The 14836-nt window shown below is 42.3% G+C and overlaps 2 protein-coding genes and 1 long non-coding RNA gene across 26 annotated transcripts in view; 2 read left to right on the top strand and 1 right to left on the bottom strand.

The window, feature by feature from the left end:
* The window catches only part of LOC110501299 (guanine nucleotide exchange factor DBS), a 71186-nt gene extending 67494 nt beyond the window's left edge, over window positions 1-3692 (top strand). For 7 of the 11 annotated variants that reach the window (XM_036958591.1, XM_036958584.1, XM_036958587.1 and 4 more), the window contains 6 exons: window positions 414-488; window positions 761-841; window positions 1319-1428; window positions 1560-1672; window positions 2113-2216; window positions 2315-3692. In XM_036958591.1, the coding sequence (XP_036814486.1) occupies window positions 414-488; window positions 761-841; window positions 1319-1428; window positions 1560-1672; window positions 2113-2216; window positions 2315-2394 (563 nt within the window). In that variant the 3' untranslated portion in view covers window positions 2395-3692. The remainder of the gene's footprint in view (window positions 1-413; window positions 489-760; window positions 842-1318; window positions 1429-1559; window positions 1673-2112; window positions 2217-2314) is intronic. The other 4 variants (XM_036958589.1, XM_036958588.1, XM_036958590.1 and 1 more) reach the window with 1 other exon arrangement.
* Window positions 3693-4569: 877 nt separating this feature from the next.
* Window positions 4570-12537, top strand: LOC110501297. Of its 14 annotated transcripts, none has more exons than XM_036958576.1 (8): window positions 4856-5449; window positions 7724-7833; window positions 10492-10526; window positions 10652-10722; window positions 10858-10924; window positions 11062-11259; window positions 11516-11587; window positions 11900-12537. In XM_036958576.1, the coding sequence occupies exons 1-8, from the start codon at window positions 5228-5230 to the stop codon at window positions 12001-12003; spliced, it is 879 nt and encodes a 292-aa protein (XP_036814471.1). In that variant the 5' UTR covers window positions 4856-5227; the 3' UTR covers window positions 12004-12537. The 14 variants fall into 14 exon arrangements, with proteins under 14 accessions (XP_021434443.2, XP_036814477.1, XP_036814476.1 ...); XM_021578764.2 differs by having other exon boundaries at window positions 4858-5438; XM_021578765.2 differs by lacking the exon at window positions 4856-5449 and adding an exon at window positions 5555-5886.
* A 1045-nt stretch (window positions 12538-13582) lies between these two features.
* Window positions 13583-14597, bottom strand: LOC118943576. Its single transcript, XR_005038773.1, has 2 exons — window positions 14136-14597; window positions 13583-14037 (listed from the first exon to the last, which is right to left on the bottom strand). It is a non-coding gene; the product is annotated as an uncharacterized LOC118943576 (long non-coding RNA).
* Window positions 14598-14836: the final 239 nt, after the last annotated feature.

Raw genomic sequence — 14836 nt, 5'->3', positions numbered from 1 at the left:
GTCCTTGATGAGTTGAATGAGGTGTGTTTGTCCGGTGCTACAACGAGTACCGTTGGGGGTACTTGAGGACCAGAGTTGGGAAACGTTTGCTAAAGTGACGACCAATTAGAGTTGTACTGTAGCTGATAGTGAATAGACCACTTCAGGGACCCTGTATGTGTTTTTCACCCCTGTAGTCTGTCTGAGTAGCTGTAGGGTGACAATGTTCGTACAGAGAACAACACAGTTAGAACATACAGTTTGTGGTGCTCCTTTCAATGTCCTCTGCTCTCTTCATTCTTTGTCTGCGCTTACTTTAACTTCCACTTCCAAGATATATTACTACTGATATTTGTCTTATTTGAGGGTTTTGCTGCTCCTCTTCACTCTCTTCCTCTTCTTCTCTTTTATTCCTGTCTTCCTGTGATGGCTAGGATCTCCCACAAGCCCTGGCCATAAAACCAAACGTCATGAGATAAAGAGTGATCCTACTCCGTTCGGCTTTCAAGGTACGTCTTCCCATAATGACCCTAGTCACTGTATCTGTGGTCGACCACGGTCGCTGCATTCGATCATTTCATCCGTGGTTGGTCAGGGTGTATTGATTTACAGACAGCGGAGAAATGTGGTTCATCACGGAATGTATAATACGCTGTGTTGACTGACAGGCAACCGGAGTCACAGTTACCATGGTCGGTCATTCATTGTGGTTGAGCACGTTTGCCTGCGGTCAATCTCTTTGACCATGTTTCAATAGGGTCGTAATGTATCTTTCTCTCAGACCCAGGCCCTCACGCTCACCTCCACCTGGGCAGAGTCAGGTGGTTCAGCACCTCGAGTCTCTTACAGGCCAAGAGGAGAGGTACCGTACAGCACTCAACTGGACTGGACTGGTTTAGACTGGATTAAGATGTGTGGTGATCACAAAATGGCTGCCGAATTTCACTGAGAGATTTTCCCCTCTCACTCCCTGCACACTGTGTTCCCTTGCCTGAGTGTGTGGATACACATGACCACCTAAATGCTTATGTTGATATATTTATCAAAAAAACGTCACGCTCCTTATTGCTGAGTAATGTTGTGGTTCTGAATGGTCCACACGATTACTGTAGTTTCACTCCATTCGACTTGGTCCTGTTCCTTCTATTTGCGGTCCACCCTGTCACTGACCGTGTCTGGTCTAACAGAGGTTGCTGAAATGCCTACTCTCAATGTCTCCCGGTCCCCCTCCGTGTGTGTGTGTGTGTGTGTGTGTGTGTGTGTGCGCGCGACTGAGCGAGTGTGTGTTTCAGGCTACACAAGACACCAAATTCTTATGTACCCGTTCTCCCTCCTCTAGGATGGACCAAGGGCTCTCTCTCATTGGACGCCAATGAGGAGAATGATGGCTACTCTAGCCCTGAAGAGCCCCTGAACTCAGACCCCGAGGACGAGGAGGGAAAGAAACTAGTGAGTGTGTGTGTGTGTGTGTGAGGATACTTATCCACTCCAAGCTGGGATGTGGCTCCATGTAGAAACAGTTTTTAAAAATGGTTTACAATCATACATACAATCTAACACCATATCTTGACTGTGCACAGTGTGCAGGGAAGTACACAGTGGTGTCTGACTATGAGAAGGGAGAAGGCCAGGACCTGTCAGTCAAGAGTGGTGAAACGGTGCAGCTGATCAAGGAGGGAGATGAAGGACAGTGGTGAGAATATTACCTTGACACCCTTACACTTGATTGGTTTCACACTTTAACAGTCAGAATCTATTCCAGCACGGTCATATTCTATAGGGAAAACCATAGTGCAGGTCTCTCCAACCCTGTTCTTGGAGATCTACCCTCCCCTAGGTTAATGCTCCCAACGCCAGTTGTAACTGAATCAGGTCTGCTAGGTTAGTCAGAGTGAAAACCTACAAGACTGTAGCTCTCCAGTAACAAGGTTGGAGAGACCTGCCATAGTAAAACGTAATACAACATTTTGAAACAGAAAACAAAAATAAGCTATTCTTATCAGACAATTTGGGTAGCCCGTCCCTGTTGCAGTCCCTTTTTTCTGTGCCTTATGAATATGACCCACTATTCAAATCTGAGCAGTGTTGAGTTGGGGCGAGGTGGTGGTCAAGGGGTTGTGTGTGTTTCTGTAGGTTTGTGAAGAACTTGAAGACCAAGCAGGAGGGCTGGGTGGCTGCAGCCAACATTCTCACCCTGATTGGAGAGTCCAAGTCCTGCCAGTCTCTCACCAGCTCAGGTAAAACCCCCTCTCCATGTAGAAGTGTGTGTGTGTGTCTCTTCTTAACCATCTCCTCTAAACTCTGGTCTCCCTGTGTATGTCTGTGTGTATTCCAGAGGGCAGTGGCTCAGGGAACCTCAGCACTTCATCCAGCTGCTGTGAGACTTACACCAGCTTCTCTGACATCAAGCCCTGAACCCTCCACCCTTCCCTGGCCCCATCAGGCCACCCCAGACCCTTTCTCTCCCGATCCCAACCCAACAGCACCAGCTGGTGGCTCCCCCAGCAAGACAGCACTTTCTCCCCCCACCCTAAACACAACTTCACCCACCTTACCCAGAGGCAAGCCCTTCTATTAGGATACTGGTCAGAAACTTCAAGAAGATGCCAACAATAGACTTCATCAGATATCATTGACTAGAGAATGGGCTCCAGCGCCCTTGTGTAGTTGAAGAGATGTAGTGTAGGTGGGCAGCAGCTACCCATAGACACTAATCTTAGGTCAGTTTGGCACTTTTGCATTTATCCTTCATAAAATTGTCACGGTTAGGATTGGGGATTACTACAGTATTAGTAGCACTATTAGTAGCACTAACAGACAAAATGCTATGGACAAGATGGAACCTGACATAACCCATAGAAATATAATACCATTTTGCTATGAATTCTAATTCAAGGTTAACCTAATCAGGTGTCACTGATATAGCCACCCCATCTGGCATAGAGTGGTGGATATGGATCTGGATGAGCCCTTTTTGTTGTACTGTAAGCCTATAAGTAAGTTACAATGCTGTTGGTCTGCATCATGGTCCCCTTGATTGTCTACAAATAGACAAGACTGTATTTTTGTTTTTATATAAAATTATTGTAAATAAGAAAGATTATGATTGAAAAGTATACCATGTGTAGCTTTTCAGATTGTTGCTCTAAGTTCTACCAGTCACCTCAACTGGTGGCCATATTAGTAACCAATATGACCTTTTGTAGGCCTGTGACTATCTTATTGCCTCTCGGAGAGTGAGGAGTTACTGTTTATTTGAAAACAGAGGGAAGGGAATGACTCGTTATGTACTTTGATAAAGATGTTATTCTATGTCTGTCTATCTCTACAATGTAATCTCTCTCTCTCCCTCCTTCTTGTTCTCATAGCCTACCCTGTCCTGCAGCATTCGTTTTGTATATGGTTCAGACAGAGCAGTCACGGTATCACTGTTTCCTCTGTGCTCGTCAAATGACTTTATTATGAGATCCCCTTTCCATCCATTTCACATGACTTTAGTCATTGCAGGTGTCTTCTCCATGTGTACTGTGAACTTTCCTAGTTTTGTGAATAACTCCGTGTATAGTCATAACTTATTTATTGTAAAGCAATCATATTTTTTTATGTAGATATTGTTTATTAACTCACTTTTCTTTATGAAATCAGAAATTCTCTATCAGTCAGCAGTTGTGAATCTGTTTTTTTATATATTAAAGGACTTGTGGTACATGTAATTCTCTCTGTGTGTGTGTGTATTTCCTGTATCGGGTTGGGTAGCCTAATAAAATAATATCTTGTATTGTTTGTAAATGTCATTTCAGACTTGCCTATGGGAGAAGCCTGCCTACAGTGGGGTGGCAGGTAGCCTAGTGGTTAGAGGGACAGTAACCGAAAGGTTGCTAGATCAAATCCCCGAGCTGACAAGGTAAACATCTGTCGTTCTGCCCCTGAACAAGGCAGTTAACCCAGTGTTCCTAGGCCGTCATTGTAAATAAGAATTTGTTCTTAATTAAAAATGAAAAGCTCTCAGTTCTTTGCTGTAGTGCAGCTAGCCAGCAGATCCAACACAATTGCACTAGGGTCAGACAGGCTTCCTGTAAGACATGCAGAGCAATCTCTGAAAACATAAGAAGAAATGCGTTGTACTCCAAATTGTCCCATTATCCCAACTGTTACACCAAGAAGATCTCTGTGTAACAGTCAATTTATTGAGGCATTTCTCATCCCTGGACTAGTTTGGGCTAACCCTGTCTTAACCTACACAAAGTCTGTCTGACCCTAGTCATAGATCCGCAGCTGTGGCCTAAGCAAGCGGATGGATTTGCTGGCTAAATTTCAGTCTGCCTATACCCAACTAGCTAGCACAGGTTGTGCACATGTAACAGTACAAATTTAAACCGTCCGGGCGCGAACTAGGGACCTTCTGCACACATCAACAGTCACCCTCGAAGCATCGTTACCCATCGCTCCACAAAAGCCGCGGCCCTTGCAGAGCAAGGGGAACAACTACTTCAAGGTCTCAGAGCAAGTGACGTCACTGATTGAAACGCTATTTAGCGCCCACGCTAACTAAGCTAGCCGTTTCACATCCGTTACACACAGACAGTGACATCAACTAGGCCTACCCAAAGCAACAACCTCTACCCGCACAACCAGATATAAGATAGAGAAAAAAAATGGAAAGCAAAAAGCATACCACGGAAAATCAGAATTCGCAGCATGCAAAAAAGTGCAAGCGGGTGTTGTCCTATGACAGTCAAAGAACTGGCACTTCCAGCTTGAAAAAACACATTGGGAGATGCACGGTAAGACGGATATTGATTGACTGCCCAGTTGCCGACTGTAGTGCAGAACAAGGAGCCCAGTACCCTATGAAAGACAAGGATAGTTCACTCGGGTCAGGATGCGATTCGGGTTGGGGTAGCACTCTTTCCTAATGGCGGTTTGCAGTCGGGTCCCGATAGATCCGTTTGTGGAGAATTATGCAAAAATTGACTCTGGCGTGTGGCAGACATAGTGTTTATGTACATGTGAGACTTAAAATACGTGGGCTATTGTGTAGTGAAATAGTTTATTTTATAGTCACATTATGCATTTGTAAACTGTCTGCTATGTGGAGTGGTGAAGACTTTCGTCTTTAATCGTCGCGCATGCGCAAGTAAATAGTCTAGATCCCAGACTGCTAGCTAGATACAGTACGTTCAGGCGAAGTAGCGCAAAATATCATTCTATTAGCTAATTACATAGTGAGAGGCTGTAGTTGCGAGATATGGAAAGTAGAAGCAGAGACCGTAAAGAAAGTCACACCTGGAAATATTTCAATGAAATTTCGTCCGAAAGTGTGACATGTAAGCTGTGTGCGGCTGTTCTGAAGCGGACGAGTGGGAGCACAACATCCATGTTAAACCATTTAGAAAGGATCCATCATCTGTCGTTAAGACATATCAAAACTCAGCGAGAGTTGATGGCTGCCGTTAGAGGTAAGACTCCTGTAAGTGTTTTATTTAACTCTTAGCCGACTACCAAAGCAAATTCTGCAAGTTTCTCGGGTAGCTCAGCTTGTACCATATGTATTCTTCACAAGGTTGCCATTTCAACGTGTGCCTCATTTGTTTTAACCCCAAATGTAGTTAATACAGTAAATTGCCTATATTTTGTCAGAGCAGAGGATCGCTGACAACTCTTTTGGCGAGGAACCAGGCTACTCTGCTGGTCTGGTCAGTTGTAAGATTATCTGGTGTGGTTGTCCATTGGTTCCATTCATTCACAAAATGTCAACACCAATTTCACGCAGCGTTGGTTCAGCTGTGTAGCGCAGCTTCGACAGAATAGAAGCTTCTCAGGCTAAATGTAAACACTGCGACCGGAATATCAGATGTAAAGGACGTTGCACCAGTGGTATGAAAAGGCATTGAGTCTCGGCATCAGGTAAACTTGACCTCCGAAACGGCTCTAGTTAAACAAATAATTCGAGACCGCCACAGACAAAAGCAATGGGGCTATAGATGTTGAAGCGTCAGAGACCGGTATTAAAACGAGTGAGCACAAAATACAAACTTCATGGCGTTGCTACATTTGAGTGACAATCAATAAAGAACCGAGTTAGGCTACATGTATTTACGATTGAATGCGCACATTTAGCTAAACCGACTCGTGGATTTCCGTTTATTATGCTAACCGGAAAATGCTGTTTTGGTTAGCAGTTATGTACATTTTGAATTAAATGTCTTGTCTCAAATAGCCGCCTGTCCCTTTTTGATAGCCAGGCATCGGCACACATTTCAGCAAATAAACGCCTGTTTCAAATAAACGCTCCATCTAAATTAATTGTTTACGAGGTTACCATGTGATGTGATATACTTTTTTTTTTTTTTAATCTGTCATGTTGCTTGCCATGGCGCCACCAAGAAGAAAATACGACATCAAATTCAAGCTAGCAGTGATTAAATTCACAGAGCAAAATTCGGGCGAGGCAACAGCCAGGCATTTTGGAATTGATCCAAAACGAGTGAGAGAATGGCGAAGTCAAAAAGTCCAACTTCAACGTTTGTCTGAGGTGGATCAGAAGAGGGCGAGACTGCAAGGTGGGGGGAGGAAAAAGGTTAGCGAGTAGCTGGATGGAGGCCAGTCTTTGCAAGTCTGAGGCGTATTCATTATGCTAATTCTGTTGCAAAACGGAAGCAAACGGAACGAAACCGGGCGGGACCTGCTGGATTTTGTCCAATAGAAACTCTCGTTTTAGTTCCAACAAAGGTTCCGTTTAGCAACTGCTGGACTAATGATTACACCCCTGATCTGAGACGGATTCATGTTTATACTGGTCACAACAGTGTGATAGTCTTTAAAAAATGTATTGATCAATATGTGTACATTAAGGAAATAGACACTTGGCTCCACTAGAGGCCAGTCTCTAATAAGCGCCGGTTGTGCTTTATCGTTTGATGTTCTGGGGTGCATTCATTAGTCGCAGACCATTGCAAAACGTTTCGCAACGAAACCCGTTCAGCGTTAACTCTAGGAAGCAAACGTAAGGAAACGTGAAGTGATCTACCTTAAATAGTTTTTCCTTGCAAAGTGTTTTCCTTTTGAAGTAAATGGTTTTCGTTGCGAAACGTAACAGGCCAACACGCCTTTGATGAAACCGTGCAATGAAATAAAACGTTTTTATTAGCAGTATTATCAAACTTGTAGTTTGCTCATTTGGCTAGTCCAGCATAGATCTGAAGGAAAAAGCTTTGACTGTAGAGAGCATAGAGCATAAATAGGAAGAGATGCGCTAAAAGTAGCACGGTTTGGAAATATTTCACCAGAAAGGGTGTTGATACATGTACATGTCGACTATGCAAAGCAGTACTCAATACAACAATGGCAGAACTGACAGCATGTTAAACCACATCAAATACAAGCACCCAGCCATCACAGTGCCAGCTCTAGATGGTAAATCAGAAACGACCACCAGGGTAAAGTAGAGGGCTGTTATTATTATCCACTACATATTATTTTGTCCATCGAATATTAATACTGTTAATGACAGTCTATAAAACTACCAAACAAATAGTCTACTACAGGGACAACATGTAAAATGTAAAGATTTAATAAAAAAATAAAAAATAGCAGCTCTACCACTTGTTTTGGTATACATCTGGTGGAGGAAATATTATGTCCTGTATAAATTCACAAGGTTAATGGAAATTGCACATCTTATTGAAATGTGACATATCATGTTTTTTTGAATGGTTTTGTGGTATGAATTGTTTTTCTTCAGACATTAAAGTTAAAAAGAGAAGCTGCAATAAAGGCAGAGAAGACCATGTCTAAGAGCACATACGAAGAAGAGGAGGAGGATGAGCATCTCCCCAAGACTGGGATGTCAAAGTGGGTATCATGTATATTGGAAGATAACATTGGTAACACTTTTATATAGGCCCACTGTAGGGCTGGGCAATATAAAGATATATATTGTGTGACGATAGAGCATAATATGAAGCGATATACTTTTTTCTATCGTTGATTTCGTTGTCGCAAATCACACTGCAATATTTTTTGTCAATTGGGTGACGCTGTGTGGAAGGAAATTTGCAACATAAGCAAACATGCAGGAGAGTGAACGTGGCATGGAGACACAGAGCTCGTACCTAAAAGAGGGGCTACTTCGGTCGCATGGATGTGGTTTGGTTATGAAAAGTCTGACACGGACCAGAAAACCGTCCTCTGCAAATTAAGCCGCAGACCGGTCCTGACAACAGGCTCAAACACCACTATTTTACCACCTACGCAAGAATCATGTGAAACGGTACAGAGAGAGTCTACGAATGAGACCCCAAAAAGTACAGTTGAGTGCTCAAAACAAACCCCCGACTCAAACGTTGCAAGAGGCTTTTGCCCGCGGCACACCATATGGCAAAGAATCACGGAGATTGAAGGAGAGAACAGCTGCCATTACAACTTACGTCTGCAAAGACATGGCCCCAATTTACATGGTCGAGAAACGGGGGTTTCGTGAGTTTGTGCTAATACTCGACCCAAGGTATCAAATGCAAATTGATATGTGACACGTATTAATGCCAAAAATAACGGCTTTAGAAGCTTATGATAGGCTAATTAACATATTGAGTCAATTGGAGGTGTACCTGTGGATGTATTTCAAGGCCTACCTTCAAACTCAGTGCCTCTTTGCTTGACATCATGGGAAAATCAAAAGAAATCAGTCAAGACCTCAGAATAGTTTTTTGTAGACCTCCACAAGTCTGGTTCATCCTTGGGAGCAATCTCCAAACGCCTGACGGTACCACGTTCATCTGTACAAACAATAGCACGCATTTATAAACACCATGGGACCATGTAGCCATCATACCGCTCAGGAAGGAGACGCGTTCTGTCTCCTAGAGATGAACGTACTTTGGTGCGAAAAGTGCAAATCATTCCCAGAACAACAGCAAAGGACCTTGTGAAGATGCTGGAGGAAACAAGTACAAAAGTATCTATATCCACAGTAAAACGAGTTCTATTTCGACATAACCTGAAAGGCCGCTCAGCAAGGAAGAAGCCACTGCTCCAAAACCGCCATAAAAAAGCAAGATTACGGTTTGCAACTGCGCATGGGGACAAAGATCGTACTTTTTGGAGAAATGTCCTCTGGTCTGATGAAACAAAAATAACTTTTTTGTCCATAATGACCATCGTTATGTTTGGAGGAAAAGGGGGGAGGCTTGCAAGCCGAAGAACACTATCCCAACCGTGAAGCACGGGGGTGGCAGCATCGTGTTGTGGGGGTGCTTTGCTGCAGGAGGGACTGGTGCATTTGACAAAATACATGGCATCATAGGGCCTCCTGGGTGGCGCAGCGTCAGCTGTGCCACCAGAGACTCTGGGTTCGCGCCTAGGCTCTGTCGCAACCGGCCGCGACCTGGAGGTCCGTGTGGGGATGCACAATTGGCCTAGCCTCGTCCGGGTTAGGGAGGGTTTGTCCGGTAGGGATATCCTTGTCTCATCGCGCACCAGCAACTCCTGTGGCGGGCCGGGCACAGTGCACAAGGTTGCCAGGTGCACAGTGTTTCCTTCCTCCGGGTTGGATGCGCGCTGTGTTACGAAGCAGTTACGAAGCAGTGCGGCTTGGTTGGGTGGTGTATCGGAGGACGCAAGACTTTCAACCTTCGTCTCTCCCGAGCCCGTAGCGATGAGACAAGATAGTAGCTACTAACAATTGGATACCACGAAATTGGGGAGAAAAAGGGGTAAAATTAAAAAATAATTGATAATAAATAAATGGCATCATGAGGAAGGAAAATGATGTGGATATATTGAAGCAACATCTCAAGACATCAGTCAGGAAGTTGAAGCTTCGTCTCAAATGGGTCTTCCAAATGGACAATGACGCATACTTCCAAAGTTGTGGCAAAATGGCTTAAGGAGTGGTCATTTTAAATGAATTTGGCTAAAGTAAAAACTTCTGACTTCAACTGTAGGTTTAATTGTATACATTTGAATCTCTGAGTTTCTTCAACTGTACATTAGGCCTATAACTGCCTATAACTGCACATTTTAGGCCTATTATTTTGTTTGCAAGGTACTTACTCATATTTATTATTTCTCTGTTGAACCTTTTTTAGATTTTATTAATATTTTATTGCATACTTAAATTGAAAATTTGCACAAAGGTTCTAAATAAACAGAGAAATAATAAATATGAGTAAGTACCTTTTTATTTGAGTTTAATTCAAAATGTAATAAGAAATAGGCCTTTACATGTGGTCATTTTATATAAACTATTAATTGAATTTACAGAATGTGCTATATCGTGATGTGTATTGTTATCGGGATATGAGATTTTAGCCATATCGCCCAGCCCTAGCCCACTGTATTAGATAACCTTAGAGCCCAGAACCAAACTGTCTTATGACAGACTATAGGTCATATATGTCATATAAAAGTGTACTTTTTTTCCAGAAAATATGTCCAAGCCTTTGCAAGACTGTTCTTCAGTGTTCTAATGGTTTGTTAACATTGTATTTCTGTGTTTCTAACTTCCCCCAGGCAAGATCCCAATACTTCAGAGGTAGCCATGACAGGTTGTTTTTGTTGTATCAGTTTCAATCCAAGATGTCCTGTATCGACTTATGTCAACTTTCAGATGGTCTCATAGGACGAACCCTGTGGTTATGTCACTCACAATATTCCTGTTTTTATGCTGTAGATGGGACTGCAGAGCAGTTTGCGTTTCAGTATGGACTGGAGGGAACAACATTTAAGAATGAGAATGGGGAGGTGAGTTGGCACTTAACGCAAATTAGTGATCGAATGTGCAGGTTGTTTTTTGCCGTCTCGTACCTCTTTCACTCTGTAGTTAGCGACAGTACCTTTGCTCTTTTCTTTTACTCAAAACCCCTTTTCTCTGTGCAGTGTTCCAAGAGCCATCTGTCCATCATCAAAGTGGAACAACTGGACCCCATTCTCCCTGAACAAAACAGTACGTTTGTGTGCATGTCTATTATAACAGAAGAATAAAGGACCGTCATATTAGGAGGTGTGTTTGGACTGGGATGGGTCAACCTGTCTACATATCCAATGTGCACTTATCAGGAGTCAACTCAATTCTTTCCCCAGACTCCAGCTGTGGTTCTGGGTCACCTGGGGATCCTGGGCCTCCTGGCTCGTCTGGTTTTGGGTCCAGTATGAGTCCAGCTGCACAGTTCTTCAGGAAGTGCCACCAGGCAGGCTGCACACAGTTCATCTTCTCGGAGTTTGCCTCCCGCCTCAACACTATCACTGAGAGGATTTCATCCCAGCAGGCCAGCGAAGAAGGTGAGACAGAATAATACAATAGACTACTATTAAATACATTGGATGGGGACTGTAGTGTTGGCTCACTAAACCGGTGCATGCAATTATGAAGAGCATTTGCAAACAATGTTATTGAATTGGGACTGGAAAACTGTTTGCACTTTTTCAAAGTGCACTTGTCAACTGTACCGTTGTCCATTGTGAAACTGAGCTTGTAATATAATCTTTTTTACATTTTTGCCAGTATAGATATTAACAAAATATCCTGTGTCCACAGATTTCAACCTCACCCTGAAAGTGCTGGAGGCCTCTGGGATGCTGCCAGAGATCTTTGCAAAGAGAGACCAAGGTAAAGTATTTAAACATCCACATAAAGTGCAGAATACACTCTCTTTGTGGTGCGTGGAATAAAGTCCCCATCAGTTAGTTCCTCGTATAGGAATTCTGGTTCGGAAGCATGAGTAACCTTGCCTGACACCAGAAGACCTATGTTAGCTCCCCGAGCTATAGCTCAGTGGGCTAACACAGTTATGTGGAATGCAGGAGAACCGTTGTGCTCTGATCGGTAACACCCGCATGCATTATGACCTCAGCACTGACCAGACACAGTGCCCAGAGAATAAATTTCACCCTAATGCCCTGTTTCTTTTCCTTTGTTCAGAAATGGAGAAGAGACTGAAGGATCTGCAGAGAGAGACTGAAGCGGTGAGGACTGCCAGGTCTGCCATGAGAGATGCCTGTGTCATGAGCTTCACCCCATCATGACGGATCACTGCTGAAGATAAAAGCGGTTTTATAAGAAGTAACTAGGGCCTGGAGTTTTCCCTGACCAGACTAGGAATGTATAGGACCGGAAGTTTTCCTGGTCCGATCATGTGGACAGGAAAAAACCTCACACCCCAGTTTTAGTAGAATGTAAATATTTAAAACCTTTTATATTTGCCATATTTTTCTACCTTTGTGTTCAAACATTTTAACTCTGATATTTGAAAACAGTTTGTTGTACCCTGGCTACTGAGATGGGCGATATATTATACTTGAAGTGAGCAATAGGCGATATAATCTTGTGACGTACATTGGTTTTGGGTTCCAAGGTTATTGGCGTTGTATTGATGTTAGGTGGTCTTTTGTGTCCATCTGTGCTATGTACTTTGTGCTTACTAACCCTTCACAGGTTAAATATGTCCTTATACAGTATGTGTGAACCACTGTATGGTTACTGTAAGACACATTCATTTGGAATACACTGTAATATAGCATACTCGAGGAAAGTTTAACGCATTAAACCTATGTAAATGAGTCATGTGATGACATTATTTCAGATCTGAAATGTCCTGTAAACAAACTTTTTCTATTGCAGTAATTTACTGTCACTGTCATGCTTATGGATGACAGTGGAATGGGAGGTGTATGTAGGCAGTAAACAAGGGACGGTATGAGATGGGGACATTTAAACAAATCCTAAATGCCATAATTCTTTGTTTATGGATTATTAAATAGGAATATCAGTTCACATCCAGAATTGACTGAATTGAAATGGTACATTAGTTTGACAGCAATTAGCCTAGTAGCAAATATTGTGGTTGTAGTACTAGTAGTGTATTACTTTGGTTGGCACAACGCCCTCTTACACCCAAGTATACTGAAACTAGCACCACACCCAGACTTGTCAGAGCACACCATGCAATAGCAATCAGTCGGTATAATCGAGAACTATCATCAAATCAACATTTCATATCGTGGTGTAGATTTACTGTATTGACAATGACATAACGCGAGATCACATTTGCAGCATGGCCGACAAGAGGACCTTCGTTGACCGAGGACGCAAAATGGCAATTAAGAAATAAATGAGCATTGCATTTGCAGCTCATAAATGAATTAAAACAATTAACCTAGTTTTAAATGTTAAGTTACCTCTGAACGAGCTCCGGCAACTCGTGTTCAGCTGGCTTGACTGACATTGCTAGCCCGCGGGCGCATTACAGCTGGATTTAATTGCCTCTTAATTTCTGGGTGTACTACAACGCTTGGATAGTTAACATAACAGATTAGCATAATTGGTTCAGATGATTTATTGGCCTCTACATGTATTTTTTACAAATCCAAAATGACTATTGCGGGCTGACCAACGGTTCCTGACCGAGGTAAAAACCAGTTTCAGGTTGGATATTCGCCTATAGTTGTCTTTTATGTCCACCAACAGCAGAGAGTGAGCTAGTGAGGTAGGCTGCAGTGGGTTTGCTGGTCAATACATATACTGAACATGTAACGCCAGTAAATCAATGAATAAAAATGTAATATTGACAAATTAAACAAAAATTGTAGATCTTTAATCTTTTCCAACATGTCAACAGACACAACTTTAATTAAGTATGAAGCATTTCACAGTGTTAACTTTCTCTTTATCCCTGGTTGATGTACATGTCAGAGCCTCTTCAGTGTGGATGGGGCATAGCATACATTTACAACAAAGACTGCACTGACAGTTTGTGTTGTTTACTCTGTTGAACGCTTTTGTCTTCATTCCTAGGCACAGCACATGGAACCACCGTTGGCATGCAAAACATCCAATCAAAACAAAGCAAAGAGTAACAGGTTATAAATAATATCATTGCAGCATGACGAATGACAAATTAGCCGTCCATTGTGTTATATCATAAATTGTCTTACATGCCGTCACTGTTGTCAAAAGATTATAAACATGTTAAATAAAGTTACTAACCCAGTCAGTCTTTGGGCCACATCCAGGTTCTTTATCAGTGGCACCCATGAGGCAGTTGTTGGCTTTGTTGAACTCTGAAATCATATGGCATGAACTGAACATATGGCTGTCCCACACAACTACATACAAATAAAGAATTTACATTTACTTTGAAGTAAATGTCATTACATACCAGACATTTTTAGTATATCCTCAGCCATTTCTTTTTGCAGTTGCTCCATATGTTTTTGAAGGTTCCATATGAATTTGAGAAGGGATGTTGGGGAAGTTCTGTGCAACTTCCTTGGCCATCTACACCAAAAAAATGAAATAGAGTTTTTGACCTAATTGTCACATAACAGCTAACCATTAATTATTGAAAATATAACTATCAAACCTGCATTACAAAGACCAAGCAGCTGAAGGTGTCCTGCTGCATGCTGGGAGTTATTTCCCCTCCTTTCCACTTTATGTCCACCCAGTCGTCTTTTCCATGGCAGGATCTTCTCATTTTGAAGTGTTCACTTTTTTTATGTAAAAATAATGGAATTCTGATTAGTTAAAGGCAAATTAATACACAAGCCACATTTGTATGCTGTTTTCCTTATCACTATAATCTAGTAGTAATTTAGTAGTAGAGGTAATTTCCTTTATGTCCCATTCTACACACAGCTTAAATTATAGGCACTGAACCGTTTACAGGACAATAATAAAAGTAGCATATAGGATCCAACCCTATCACAGAGTGAATAAATGTAGAGCGTTTGTAGACTTTAAGAAAACATATTAAGTGACAGTTTCATCAGTGCGTGCTTAAAGAAAGTCATATCACAAAGATCACAGATGACAGTGACCACCAAATCTATGACAATAGAGAATGAATTGTAAGCACCA

This window comes from Oncorhynchus mykiss, chromosome 22, assembly GCF_013265735.2.
Source record: "Oncorhynchus mykiss isolate Arlee chromosome 22, USDA_OmykA_1.1, whole genome shotgun sequence".
NCBI lineage: Eukaryota > Metazoa > Chordata > Actinopteri > Salmoniformes > Salmonidae > Oncorhynchus > Oncorhynchus mykiss.
The sequence above is the reverse complement of the archived record's forward strand: the minus strand, read 5'-3'. Positions and strand labels throughout refer to the sequence as shown.

What these genes read in the sequence shown, in the direction of transcription:
- LOC110501297 (XM_036958576.1), top strand. Translation starts at nt 5,228, where the DNA reads ATGGAAAGTAGAAGCAGAGACCGTAAAGAAAGTCACACCTGGAAATAT. An exon ending in CCCAAGACTGGGATGTCAAA is followed by an intron (nt 7,834 to 10,491) that starts GTGGGTATCATG and finishes AACTTCCCCCAG; the next exon opens with GCAAGATCCCAATACTTCAG. An exon ending in CCAGCAGGCCAGCGAAGAAG is followed by an intron (nt 11,260 to 11,515) that starts GTGAGACAGAAT and finishes CTGTGTCCACAG; the next exon opens with ATTTCAACCTCACCCTGAAA.